The sequence below is a fragment of the Kuraishia capsulata genome, genomic scaffold, assembly GCF_000576695.1.
Source record: "Kuraishia capsulata CBS 1993 genomic scaffold, Kuraishia_capsulata_scaffold_3, whole genome shotgun sequence".
Lineage (NCBI taxonomy): Eukaryota > Fungi > Ascomycota > Pichiomycetes > Pichiales > Pichiaceae > Kuraishia > Kuraishia capsulata.
In genome coordinates this window covers 205,017-218,100 of record NW_019172952.1, presented here as the reverse complement: position 1 = coordinate 218,100, position 13,084 = coordinate 205,017, and the positions used below count along the sequence as shown (strand labels likewise).

Below are 13,084 nucleotides of genomic sequence, written 5' to 3'. Positions count from 1 at the left end.
GAGTACAAACACGCCTGGAAACATGCTCAGAACTTCTAGGATACGACTGGCTAAACCACGAATTCCCATTGGCGCACACAATGTTTCATCTCACGGCTACGACGTGGGTTTGTCCGAAATCACACAGAACGTCCACGATCTGGCCCCTTTCCCCGGCTATTCCCTACTGCTAAACCCCCAGCATTTCTATCACAACAGCATTATCTTGACGTGGGCTGAGCGAACGCCCCATCCAGTCTCTCTGAGACAGTTGGCTGGTTTTGGCAAAAAGCTGACCAAGGAAAAGGTCATTAGCAGTGCCAACTTTGTGAGAACCGAGTTGCCTGTGCGACTTGCGCTTAGAATAAAGGACTTGCAAAAACTGCCGTTTGGCGTTGTCAATAACTTCCACATAGCTCAAGTCTATGAGAGTTATTGCCATTGTTTTAATATGTTCAGGTGGAAGCCAAGAATCGAGACATTAGAGGAGAATGACGAGTTCTGCGTGTTTTTGAAAAAGGTGTTAGATGACCATTTGCTGATTTTGCCGCATTTGATGATGGGAGCTTTGGAGTGCTCTATTTTGCAATCGTTGCCTCAGGCTGAGCTTGATGCATTTATGTCGTCTATGATCAGATCGCGTATCAGCAGAAGAGTTATCATAGAGCAACATATCTCGTTGTCCAAAAATTTCAGAGAGGGTGCTCAGGAGGAAAGACCGTCCGATTACATTGGCGATGTTTTCAAACAATGTTCTGCCATAGACAATCTCACTGCTTGTAAGAATACAGCCTCTAACTTTTTGAGTTCTCTTTTTCCACATTTGCAAATGCCAGAGCTCATCATTGAAGGAGACGATGTCAGTTTTCCCTTCATGCCTTCACATCTGAACTACATTTTTGGAGAAATTACCCGAAACGCTTACAAGTCCACGATTCAGGCTTTTGTGAAAAGACACGAAAATTCTACGGAGGATATTACCAAGATTAAGCCTCCTCCCATAAGAGTGATGATAGCCCAGACGAAGAAGGACATAACGTTCAAGTTTTCAGACCAGGGCGGTGGGATGAAGAAAGAGAATTTACCCGGAGTCTGGTCCTTTGGAAGGTCTCCAGAACTGGCCAGAAAGAGTCTTTCGAACTTCCATAGTCTTCCGGGATTGAATTTGACTCCACGTTTTCCTATACTTGAGAGCAATGCTACGCATGAGGCCATATCAGCAACCTCGGGTAGCCAAAGCTTACTTCAACAACTGGGAGATATGGAAACTCGTGAGACATCGATGAAGGCCAAGGGTTCTTTGAGTTCGCTGATCACGAGACCTTTTGAGTTCACGTTGGGTATCAGTTTGCCTATGTGTAAGGTCTACACGGATTACTGGAATGGTGATCTGAACATGTACTCATTAGAGGGCTACGGCAGCGATACATATTTGCGGTTGAGGAAGCTAGGCTCTTCTCAGGATAAACTGCAACTTGACAAGGCTTAGGAAATCATAAGTTGGTTGTTAGACAAATGACATTATAAGTTGGAGCCATTTCTCTATACCCTCAAACTGGCATACTCCTTCAACAACCCTTCAACATCTATGTCCTGATGAGGAGGAAATGCAAGGTTTTCCCTATGGATCACATACTCACTATCAGCGAACCCCAATATTGACTCTATCTGGTTGCTCTGGTATCCTTTGATCTTTTCTATCTCTGAGCTCGTGTAGTTGCAACGACCCCGTCCAATGTAAATGAGCGGGGTTGACCTATCCAAATCTCCATTAGAATCTCTAACTCCAACCTTCAACTCCACACACTCAGACTCATGGAAAGTCCCCTCGGTGGTGATGACTCCCACTGGAAGAAGACCCGCTTTCTCTTTTCTTGTGATGGCCTTGTAGCAGCCCAGATCAATGATCAACTCACCAGCTGGCTTCAGTCCGTGCAAAAGCCAGAACTCCTTATCTTTGATTGTGTTGTGAACGGATTGGCCTATGAACCTGGTATGAAGAGGGAGATTCAGACGCTGCAAGGTATTGAACTCTTCTGAATTCAACTTCTCGAAATCCTCGAAGGATTCGTTCTCCCATTCCTCATCAGATACCAGCTTGACGTCGCTTTCTTTACTATGATTCACTATGGCCAGGATGTTCTCAGGAACAGTACTCTTGCAAATCACCGTTGTGACGCCTGCACTCGTACCCAAATCAGCTGCTATCAGCTTAGTAGTCATCCCACCGGTTCCTATTGCGGATCCCGTGGATTTCGTGTTCACATTGAGGTTCTTCATGTTCCTCACCACGAGAACGGGCTTCGCCTCGGGGTTGGTCCGAGGATTGTCCGTATATAGACAGTCCACGTCTGTTAGAAGAAACAGAAAATCTGCATGGCACATTCCTGCGGTTATCGCACTCAGCGTGTCATTGTCACCAAACTTGATTTCCTGAACCGAAAGCGTATCGTTCTCGTTGACAATGGGAATCACGCCCATGTTGATGAGCTCTTCCAGTGTGTTTTCAGCATTTTTAAATTGTGTATAATCTGTGATGTCATTTCTCGTAAACAGAATTTGAGCGGTGACCTGATTGAAATGGCGGAACATACTGTCCCAAAGTGTGATCAACCTTCCTTGGCCGATAGCTGCCAGTGCCTGTACCTGGGCCAGCTTCTTCGGACGTTTGTCCAGGCTCAGGTGCTTTAAACCAGTGGCAATTGCTCCTGAAGACACTATCACCACCTTGTGGCCATCGCGTCGTAGTTTGACCAGTGTTTCCACTATCCTAGACATGATAGAGATCTTGGGTTCTTTGGTGACCTCGTCCACGATGGATGAAGAACCCAGTTTGACCACTATGGTGTAGGAAGTTTTGGGTTCAGGCGTGTTGGCCATGGTGATGTAAACGATGCTGTTTTCTCGGCTTTGAAACGCAGTCGGGACGTTGGTTGGTGGTTGAAGTCTTGTTACAGATGATAGAGTCATACGGTGAAGTATTTTGGAGGCTGGATTTTTGAAAAATCACGTGCGGCGCACGACTCGGGAAAATGCCGGATAAATAAAAAGTTTCAGGCATTGGAAGGGGCCAATTGAACAAACATATTAGAGAGAATTATTGATTTGAAAAAGCTATTCTTTTAATGTTTTTAAAGCGACGGGAGCAGCACAGACTTGTTGTGCTGCCATGCAAGTGCGATGTAATGCAAGGTGATGGTGACCTAGTGGCCAGCCATCTGGGGTGTCCCAAGTTGTCCACTTCGGTATTTCTTCAGCAGATCCAATTATCGAATCAGCAGTTATCCGATTTGCAAAGCGTAAATTTACCAAAAGAGATCCGCAGTTCGCGATCCGATTTCGATGTTTCCTCCAGGCTCTCGTCATATCTCATTGGTCTCAGCTTCCATCTCAAAGTCGGCATCAAACGAGCCCGCATCGCTGTTGACGTCACGAGGAACAGCAGGTATCTGGAAGTTCACATGATCCCCTTTGACCGTAAATGCTTGTCTACACATTGGACAAAGACCTTTTGCGGTTGGAGTCTCCAGCCATTTCAGTATGCAGTGCATGTGGAACGAGTGTTGGCATTCACCAACAACTGGACACGTTAGTAAATGGCACTAAATGAGCGGAGTTATCATATCATAAAGCACTTACCCAAAGGACAATCGTCGCCTGGGAATTTGCAAGCAGGGCAGGTTCCATCGAAAGATACGCGACATATACCGCAAACCTCGTCCTCGGAAACATCCCAATGCCAGGCATAGACAGCATGCCAGTTGTTGATCTTGATCTTCATGAAACACAGAGATTAAAAGAATTATATCAAGAGATCACCAATAAACAGGTTCTCAATCAGACTCCTAAGTTAGTCAGATGTCAAGTATAAACATGTCTAAAGGAACGTGTCCTGGCAAAATGTAATCGTAGTGTCAATATCAATCTCAATTTTTTTTTATAGAGGCCTTCTGCATCAAAGGCTTGCAACTTTTTGAATGTCGTAACCAAGCCGATATCAAAGCAATTTTCAAGTGGAAAATGTCTACAAAGAAGTGGATCGATAAGAAAAAGGGCCAGACGTTTGCTCTGGTGCATAGATCACGCGATGATCCACTGTTTTATGATGAGGAGGCAGGAGAGAGTGTCTTCGTCCCAGTACACACTGATAACAAGCAAAGAGCCCAGGGTGCAAATATTCGTTTGGCCACTGGACAAGATCTCGAGGAAGAGTTCTCAGGAAAGACTCGTGTAAATGAAGGAGAAGCTGCGCTTTACGGCATTCCGTTCGACGACACTGAGTATGACTACATGCAGCATCTGCGGCCTATAGGACATGGCGACGGTATATTCATAGCGAAAGACGGAGATTCTTCGGAGAGGCTCAACAAAGGAGATATAAAGATCAGACTTCCGGAAGAACTGCTTCCAGTCCCATCGGAAACTAAAGTGAAGATTGACTATCAAAACCAGCAAGAGATACCAGACGCCATTGGGGGATTTCAGCCGGACATGGATCCTGATTTAAGGGAGGTATTGGAGGCCCTGGACAACGATGCGTATCTTGATGAGACTCAGGATGTAGAAGATGGCGATGTTTTTGCGGATTTGCTTGCCAGTGGTGCTAAAGGGGAAGGAGAGGATGACGAAGAGTTTGACGAATACGACTTGGATAACTACGAGGATGAGTACGAAAATTATGATTCCGGAAACGAAGGCGATAATTGGGAAAAGGATTTTGCTAAATTCAAAAAGTCCCAGGATAGGAGCAAAACTAAGAATGACTGGGATAGTGATGACGATTTTGATTCTGAGGACGAACCGGCTGAGGAAAACGAGGAAGAAGAGGAAGACGTGTTGACAGACTTGCCCAATATTGGGGGATCAAAGTCGACAAAGGGTGCTAAGAAGAAGGAACGAAGGAAGAAGGGGGCCATGACTGACACATCTTCGTTTTCCATGACTTCGTCGGCATTGGAGCGGACGGAAGGTTTGAGGTTATTAGATGAAAGATACGAGGTCATCAAGCAGAAGTACGATGATGAAGAGGAGGAAGACGATTACCAGCCCTTTGATTTCAAGAATGAGAGATCTGATTTTGAGGGCATGATCGATGATTTCCTGGATAACTATACCCTTGAAGCTGGTGGTCGCAGATTGGTGAAGAGAAACCTGGAAAGTGAAAAGTTGCAGAAGGCTGCTGATAGTGTTTCTAACACCAAGCTTGCCGCACGGAGAAAGAAGGAAGCAGAGAAGAGCATGAAAGGGCTGACAAAGGGGGTCAGTTCATTGAAGTTTTAGTGGAAGTACGAACGACACGAACGATTATCAAAAACCAGATCATGAAAAACCCACATTAGTGATTTCTTAGGCTTCAATGGTACATAGAGAATGAATATTTCTAAATCATGCCGCTCCTGCATAATCAACTTGAAGAGAAAAAAGAGAACTCCTTTAATAGACACTTCTATTAATGAAACTACAATAATCCTAATATCCCAAACCAACCATGTAGCACTCATGTTGAATAAAAAAAAACATACAGCGTTTCTTTCAATTTTACTAATGCGAAGAAGCAGCGTCCGGTGCCACGCCTTCTACTTCAACTCCCTTCTGCAGGTCCTCATATTCTTCACTGGCTACCACACCTGACGAAGAATCCACCTCAAAGTTGGAACTTTGTTTTTCTTCTGGTGCTTCTTCATCGGCTGATTGTTCTTGAAGTCCCGAAATGGGCAAGTTCTTAACGAAAAAGTCCACAAGGAATGCGGTACCTGACAAGCCAATACTCATGTAGAAGACGTGATGGTATCTTCTCATAAGATTCTCTTTGGCCTCAAGAGAGTCGCCAAACTCAGTGTTTCCCACAATGGATGAAACAGCAGCAGAAGCAGCAGCAACAAAAAACTGAGCCGAGGTCAAAGCAACTCCAGATAGCAATCCTTGCATGTCCAAAGAACACGACATAATCAGCGTGTTAAGAGTGTTGATGAAGGTGGAGACAGTACCAACTCCTAGGAGAATATAGGCTGGAAACCCGTACCTCCAGTAGGATTCTGTTGTATAACCCATTCTGCTGAAGAGAACAGATGCTGTGAGAGACAACAATGTTCCAAAGAAAATGCAGTATTTAGGTGGAATCTTGCCAAACAAAACACCGACAACGAATGTGAAAATAGCAACGGTCAGTGGACCTGCCAGCGACTGGACTGCGGAAACAATTGCGGAATGTAACGACACGTACTGGAATATTTGGATAGCAGTCAACATCTGAGCAAACATAGAGCCGTAATTGAGACCCATTATGATGATCAATGGTATGAAGTTAGGAATGTCCCAAATAGCTGGTGGAATCAGCAAGTCCAAATCTTTTGACCAGTTGAACCTCTTGTAAAGATAAAGCTCCCAACCCAAGAACACGATGATGAGAACAACACCAACTGCGACTGGAACGTATGCTTTTGGTGAATCCCATTTATCACCACCTTCCGTCAAACCGGTCACCAATAACAGTGCTCCACTGAGCATAATAAAGACACCCAAATGGTCCAATTTCGACAAGCTCGCAGGCGAGGTTGGTGTATGTCTAACACAGAAAAATGACAGAATAGCGCTCAACAAGCAGAGAGCAAAAAATAGGAAGAATGCTCCTCTGTAGCCAATCGAAGTTTCGTAGAATGCACCACCAATGACAAAACCAATACCAGCAGCCACTGTGATGAGACCGGTAATAGCAGCCAGAGCCAGCTTCAATGCGTTTCCGCTGAAAGTGTGGGCGACAATAGCATAAGATGAAGGAATTGTCGCAGCAGCGGCCAGTCCTTGAAGAGCTCTGAAAACTATTACCACATAAAGGTTCTCAACAGCGGCGGTGATGAGCAGAAACAGCGAAAGAGCGAAAAGACCAGCGATATAAACGATATGGTGGCCCACAATATCACCGACTCTTCCCATTATCATGATGAATCCTGCATAGCAGAGGGCGTATGCACTTAGCACCCAACTAGCAATGGGATAGGTGGTGCCGTATTTCTCTTGAATTTGTGATAAGGTTGTTGCAGCAACTGTGATGTTCATAGCATCCAGCAGTTGCGAGATTACAACAACCAAAAACACAATCCAGGGCTTTTGAAGCGGGCGTCCACCACGCTCTCTAAAGCTGCCTATCTTATCTGAGAGTTCTGAGAGTTTCATTATATGCGTGATAATTCGACGAACTTTGCAATTTGAAGAATGCTGAGACTCGCCTTAATTCCAGAGAGACGCCTAGGGCGGGTTAACTGCCTTTATATACACTTGCAGTCGGCATTGTATTTGCCACCAATTTGACGCGTATGGATTCAGGCGGACTTCATTACGTTCACCCCGAAACACACTTTTAGTTTGGCCGAGTTTACTTGCATGAAGCAAGCCGCATGTCTGCAGCCATTAGTAACGCATATGCACAACGGGCGTGTACAAACGAATTAAATCGGAGTTTAAGGATATAACGAATGCAGGGTTCTGAGGCATAGAGAAAACGCGGTAACAGTCGGTATTCAAGGCTGGATTAAATCCTACGCTCTACATTTGGGTTATTTTGACCCATTGCCTCTCTGATTGAGCCACTGTGCGCTGATATGAAAATGGGTATAGCCAAAAGGAGTTAATGCGTGGTTAACCGTTCGGCTTTCGGAAAAAGAAACACAAGCTCATCTCGGCCTGCACCGTTCGTCTCAACGGACACTCCGGTAATATAAATATGTAGGTATACAGATAAATGTATATATGTTACCATACTTTGTTAGTTGCATTCTGTGGTAGGTAACGAACTGTTTTCGCGTTTGTATCCTTCTTGAGGTTGAACACAGGCAAATGGAGTGGATTTCAAGATGATGTGACCCTGTGATTGGGTATCACCGCTAATACAACTGCTAAGTTTCGGTGCCTATTTATACCACCAGTCATAAGGCTAGAGAGACCATGAGATGGTCGCTACACCAACATGTTCCAAAACGGTAGTACCAAAATGGTTTTGCGAGAACGGCGTTACTGCGTAAACCCAAAGCTTATTTCCTTTCTAGCCGCGGAATTATTGAAGTAAACTCCAGCAATAAGATGAGAACGTACGGAAGTTTTTCCGCATAAAAAGCGCTGATCTTGTCGAGCTCCACGTTCTGGACTCCCGTTTTTTGATTCTTCTCATCAACATAATTCGCGTGATAGCCAAGGACAGTAGCGGTAATAACATAGCACCGTTAATGTCGCCAAGGCCACGGCTATATTTGCGCAATATTTTTCTATTCTACCCCAAAATTAAGGAAGTGTACGTTTCCATCCTTATACGTGTGCATACTATAGTCCCGACTTCGGACTAATTGGACTCACCTAATCCGTAATTCCCTTTTCCTATTTTTCTCAACCGAATGTTGTGCTATTTCAACACATAAAATCTATAGCAAAATTCAGAGTCGAATTTATTTACACATATTTCTGCCCCAGTACCCATATCTCACTCTTTACACCCATCGCTATCTTTCATCAACCCTTCAAATTTACGCCGCGCGAGAGAAGTGGCCGGGTAAGATGAGCTCGGATAAATTGAGCCAGATAAATACACCGGACTTTTCAGGCTTATTTTGCTGATTTCAATAATAACCATTCACCCCAGGCAGTTGATTCGTTCGTAATCTTGTGGATACTACACTCACATAATGATGGACGGCATATTACAAGAGGCGGTTGGGCCCAGGAACGAACTGCCATCAGAAGCTCACGAAACGGGCTTGAATGATCAAACAGCTTGCGCTCAAGAAACATCGAATGAAGCTTCCAAATCTAGGATACGACCGGGCCAGTCATATTATCAAGTGTTAAGCCGAAAGTTCAGCTTCATTATACCGAGCACAGGATCGCTCGCAAGAGATCATGTGAGTGAAACTCTTCCTAGTCTTCATCTTTTTTCGAAGACTGTCTTACCATCTCTCAAACTAACCAACCAGCTCGCAAATGAAAGAACGGCTCTTGCTTATATCAGAACGGCACTGAACTTCGCTACTGTTGGAATCAGTGTGGTACAACTGTTCAAGTACGCGGAACTATCCAGCGATTTAGACTCCAGATCTACCTCTCAACGCCAGAAAGATTTTCACCTGTTCAAAGCATTTGCAAAACCCATAGGAGTGCTACTAGTAGTAGCTGGCCTAGTGACTGTTTTGTTTGGAGGAATGAGATATGTCAACACGATGAAACTTCTAGCAGAGGATAAGTTTCCTATAAGCAGACTGTCAATTGGTGTCATCATGATGTTTGTTATTTCCGTAAGTGAAGTTCTTTTAGAGATTGTCGGCGATCTTCGTTTGCTTTCGATTCTTCGTTTCTAACTTTTACGCAGTCCCTTGGTGTTCTTCTAGCAGCTGTTGCGAAAGTGACGATAGAGGGTTGAATTCAGGTGACAGTCATTCCGCATGGCAGACCTGATCAGCAATCATATCAAAGACTCTGTTGATGACCTTCTCAAATATCATACCAAGTGTTCCATCAGTGACTAGATCTGAGCTCAACGCCATGCAGAACTTGACATTTTTCGACACAGTTTGCCTGCTGCCAGCACGACTGCAGCCTTATTCAGCTGTCATTTTATCGGAGTTTGAGCCACAGTTGACCCTTGCATGGTACTGCAACGTTCCTTCAGTTTGGTCTTCTTTATATGTTATATTTCTTCCGCTACGATTAAATCAAAGAGTCCAATTTAATTATCCATTAAATATCCTCGGGCCCTGCACGTTAATCCGATTTCCTGCAAACCCCGGATTTTCTGTTTGACATCGTGCAAATGACGAAATCAGCCACTTCGCGTCCATCGGTCTCACCCACCTTCACGGGGTTGGAATCTGTCAACGTTACAGAACCATTCAACGGTGAAATGCAAAATAGGACCGGTTCTGGTGCAGATTCGCCATCATTTTCCAATCTGAGTGTTAGAAACAGGGAAGAAACAAGATCACGGCCGCCTTCAATAGCTGCGCAAGGGAGACAGCCATCCATCACCACCACGACTGTACGAACGCCGCGCCACTGGTGGAACTACGGGTCGTTGCTATTGGAGAATAAGGGATCTGTTGCTCGAGACCATCTTGCTTCAGAGCGGACATTTTTGGCATGGTTGCGTACTTCGCTGGCACTGGCCTCCATAGGCGTGGGGGTAACGCAGTTGCTCAAACTGTCTGGGACGAAAGGGAATGAGAACAACGCGTTGAAGCGGACCAACAAGGCGCTTGGGTTATTGTTTATTGTTGGGGCTTTGATCACATTACTCGTTGGAACGCAACGCTACTTCAACATCCAGCAATCGCTCACCAAGAACGTGTTCCCAGCAAGCAAGTTTGGCATTGGCTTCTTGCTCTTGTTCGTTTTTTCAGTAAGTTCACACCACACAGATTTCTTACTTTCGATAAATTCTAACTGACAAATTATAGCTCACCGCAGTCATGCTCGGCGTGGTATTCGCAACTACATAGTGGAGTTTATGGAATGCGAATGGCGCCGCAGGGATTATGTAATATGTGTGTATTAACCTATTTATGACCAAAATCCGCAGTCACACCTAGGAGCGAAATTCTCAGTCTCTCTCTGCGTATATTTCAGTACTTAGGTTTTTCCCCCGAGCAAGGCGTGTATCGGTCTAAATTACCCGTTTGGAACTACAGGGTGCACGACCATCCTTTGCTGGCCGCTCTGGTGCCCCATCGGTGAAAGAGAATAGTAAAAAAAGTCAAACTCTACGCACCCTTTCACCTTTTACAAACATCACTGTAAACTTATAAATCATTGCAAAATGGTATGTGTTAACTTTGTGATTTGATAGAGGGAGTCCAGATTGTCGTTATAGTCAAGTTTGTTCAGCTTTTCGCTATATTCCATTCGAGTGCCGGCAGCAAGAACCACATCAAGAAAAAGGGGCAAGAACGCCACCAACACCAACAAAAATGCCTGCAAGAAGTTTTCCAGCTCAGCCATACAATGCAAGAGTAGATATGATTACTCAGATACAACATTTGAGCGTTAATGGAGATTAGGCCATTTATGGTACGATGTCCAAGCCGACCACAAATGGGCTAATCGCCAAATCGATTGACGATCTAGCATTACCAGGTGGACGGAATGAACGGCAATTTGCACGATACAAATCTAGTCAACTACTAAGACTCTCAGCGGTACTCCTTCACCTCTATGATCTTCTTACTAACTCAGTCTCTCTAGGGTAAAGTTCACGGTTCCCTCGCTCGTGCCGGTAAGGTCAAGTCTCAAACCCCAAAGGTTGACAAGCAAGAAAAGCCAAAGCAGCCAAGAGGCAGGGCTTACAAGAGAAAGCTCTACACCAGAAGATTCGTCAACGTTGCCACCACTCCAGGTGGAAAGAGAAAGATGAACCCAGGTCCATCCTCGAAGGCTTAAACTGTCATGATCTAGACTGAGAAAATGAATCAAAAACGGAAATTGGAAATTGCAATTTGTCAGGACGCTTGAAGAGGACGAAAAGGAGAATCCGCTCTTGCGAGAGCATTCTCGTTTCTCCTACTGGAGCTAACACTTGTGGGCCTTTATCGTTTATATCATTGGCAATTTATGCATTATCAAGAAAAGAAGAACGTCGTAGAAGATTACAGAAACTTTTGAGTCCAAGCAAATGCATTCAAAAGTACTGCGGGGATATTTCAGTCTCTGGCTGGTTTGAGGTCGCACAGTTCATTGAACTTTTTCAAGCTTAGACTTTTCAGGTCTTTTGTATCTACACCTCACTCTGTTAATTTTTGCCGAAATATCGAAGTAGAATATACGTGAGACCTCTTCCTGATTATTCTGGCAATTCTTGCTGGTTGAAATTACAATTTTGATGATAAAGCCTGATAATTGGGGTGATGATCGTGCGCACCCATTATCGCCTGCTATAGCGCTATCTTCATCTCACTGTTAGAGTAGAGCTCTAGTTAATCCTGCACGTCCTGAAAAATCGTTAATACCTGCCAAAATATTCGAAAATTAGACCAATCACAATGTCACTCATCCGAGAATTCCAGTATTCCAAAATCCTTACCTCAAACGCACAGGAGAAAACAGTCACTTTCTTAGGCAAGATCAAAGGAGAGGATGCCATTCTCAAGCTGGAGAAAACGCCGTTTGCCACAGAGACATCCGAAATTGACGCTTTTTTCGCCAAAAACACCATTTCTGATATCAAAGAGCTTGCCAGTAACGATGTTTATCATTGGGGAGTGAGTCTTCTTGAACAAACGCTACAGAACCCAACGTGCAAGTACAGTCTGGTGTACCCAGCTACTGAGACCCATATTGCCAAATTCGAAACTGCTGCCTATCACATGATCAGTGAAACGCCAGAACACTACCAGAATGTGGTGAAGCCATATATCAGCACAATGCAAGGGGACAGACTGAAATGGGTGAGAAACATCCTTTTCGAAGGTGCTGAGGCTGAACGCGTTGTGTACCGGAACGACGATAGGGAAAAGGGTTTTGTCCTTGTTCCAGATATGAAATGGGATGGTACAACTCTGGACACGTTATATATCTGTGCTATTGTTTTGAGAGAAGACATCGCGTCTATCCGTGATTTAAAGCGTGAGCACGTGAACTGGTTGAATGGCATGCAGGATGAGATTAAAGCAGGAGTTGCCAAATACTACGGAAATAAGATCAAGGGAGATGAACTGAGAATCTTCGTTCACTATCAACCATCGTACTACCATTTCCACATTCACATCGTGAATATTTCACACCCAGGATTAGCATCTACCATGAGTGTGGGCAGAGCCGTACTGCTTCAGGATGTGATTGATCAGCTGGAATATCTTGAAGATGGGATAGCCAGTAGGACTTTGACATATGCATTAGCTGAGAATCACAAGCTGTGGGATTTGGGGCTGAAATATGCTACAAGGGGTTGAGAAGCTGGATGTTGAGATGTTGGATTCAGAATCCAGGACGATTGGTATCGAATATTTCCTGAATATTAGAAGGCTTTATGAGTGTGCAATTAACGTTTGATTCCTTCGTTGAGAAACCGAGCGCTTTTCACTCAATTTAGAACCATTTGGAGTTGAAAGCTCGGTTGAAAACTCCATTTATG

At 44.5% G+C, this 13,084-nt stretch overlaps 10 protein-coding genes across 10 annotated transcripts; 7 read left to right on the top strand and 3 right to left on the bottom strand.

The window, feature by feature from the left end:
- Window positions 1-22: 22 nt before the first annotated feature.
- On the top strand, window positions 23-1,468 carry KUCA_T00002361001 (uncharacterized protein; the record flags this gene model as incomplete). The annotated part of the gene is made up of 1 exon (XM_022602607.1): window positions 23-1,468. One exon carries the CDS (start codon window positions 23-25, stop codon window positions 1,466-1,468), a length of 1,446 nt encoding a protein of 481 aa, XP_022458395.1.
- A 53-nt stretch (window positions 1,469-1,521) lies between these two features.
- On the bottom strand, window positions 1,522-2,949 carry KUCA_T00002360001 (uncharacterized protein; the record flags this gene model as incomplete). The annotated part of the gene is made up of 1 exon (XM_022602606.1): window positions 1,522-2,949. One exon carries the CDS (start codon window positions 2,947-2,949, stop codon window positions 1,522-1,524), a length of 1,428 nt encoding a protein of 475 aa, XP_022458394.1.
- A 144-nt stretch (window positions 2,950-3,093) lies between these two features.
- KUCA_T00002359001 (uncharacterized protein) lies at window positions 3,094-3,760 on the bottom strand (the record flags this gene model as incomplete). Its single annotated transcript, XM_022602605.1, has 3 exons — window positions 3,094-3,328; window positions 3,388-3,559; window positions 3,619-3,760. The coding sequence occupies 3 exons, from the start codon at window positions 3,758-3,760 to the stop codon at window positions 3,094-3,096; spliced, it is 549 nt and encodes a 182-aa protein (XP_022458393.1).
- Window positions 3,761-3,999: 239 nt separating this feature from the next.
- KUCA_T00002358001 (uncharacterized protein) lies at window positions 4,000-5,259 on the top strand (the record flags this gene model as incomplete). Its single annotated transcript, XM_022602604.1, has 1 exon — window positions 4,000-5,259. One exon carries the CDS (start codon window positions 4,000-4,002, stop codon window positions 5,257-5,259), a length of 1,260 nt encoding a protein of 419 aa, XP_022458392.1.
- A 261-nt stretch (window positions 5,260-5,520) lies between these two features.
- KUCA_T00002357001 (uncharacterized protein) lies at window positions 5,521-7,152 on the bottom strand (the record flags this gene model as incomplete). The annotated part of the gene is made up of 1 exon (XM_022602603.1): window positions 5,521-7,152. One exon carries the CDS (start codon window positions 7,150-7,152, stop codon window positions 5,521-5,523), a length of 1,632 nt encoding a protein of 543 aa, XP_022458391.1.
- Window positions 7,153-8,651: 1,499 nt separating this feature from the next.
- Window positions 8,652-9,320, top strand: KUCA_T00002356001 (uncharacterized protein; the record flags this gene model as incomplete). Its single annotated transcript, XM_022602602.1, has 2 exons — window positions 8,652-8,867; window positions 8,940-9,320. 2 exons carry the CDS (start codon window positions 8,652-8,654, stop codon window positions 9,318-9,320), a joined length of 597 nt encoding a protein of 198 aa, XP_022458390.1.
- Window positions 9,321-9,444: 124 nt separating this feature from the next.
- On the top strand, window positions 9,445-9,762 carry KUCA_T00002355001 (uncharacterized protein; the record flags this gene model as incomplete). Its single annotated transcript, XM_022602601.1, has 1 exon — window positions 9,445-9,762. One exon carries the CDS (start codon window positions 9,445-9,447, stop codon window positions 9,760-9,762), a length of 318 nt encoding a protein of 105 aa, XP_022458389.1.
- A 10-nt stretch (window positions 9,763-9,772) lies between these two features.
- Window positions 9,773-10,405, top strand: KUCA_T00002354001 (uncharacterized protein; the record flags this gene model as incomplete). Its single annotated transcript, XM_022602600.1, has 1 exon — window positions 9,773-10,405. One exon carries the CDS (start codon window positions 9,773-9,775, stop codon window positions 10,403-10,405), a length of 633 nt encoding a protein of 210 aa, XP_022458388.1.
- A 625-nt stretch (window positions 10,406-11,030) lies between these two features.
- On the top strand, window positions 11,031-11,394 carry KUCA_T00002353001 (uncharacterized protein; the record flags this gene model as incomplete). The annotated part of the gene is made up of 2 exons (XM_022602599.1): window positions 11,031-11,153; window positions 11,200-11,394. 2 exons carry the CDS (start codon window positions 11,031-11,033, stop codon window positions 11,392-11,394), a joined length of 318 nt encoding a protein of 105 aa, XP_022458387.1.
- A 599-nt stretch (window positions 11,395-11,993) lies between these two features.
- Window positions 11,994-12,902, top strand: KUCA_T00002352001 (uncharacterized protein; the record flags this gene model as incomplete). The annotated part of the gene is made up of 1 exon (XM_022602598.1): window positions 11,994-12,902. One exon carries the CDS (start codon window positions 11,994-11,996, stop codon window positions 12,900-12,902), a length of 909 nt encoding a protein of 302 aa, XP_022458386.1.
- Between the last annotated feature and the right edge of the window lie 182 nt (window positions 12,903-13,084).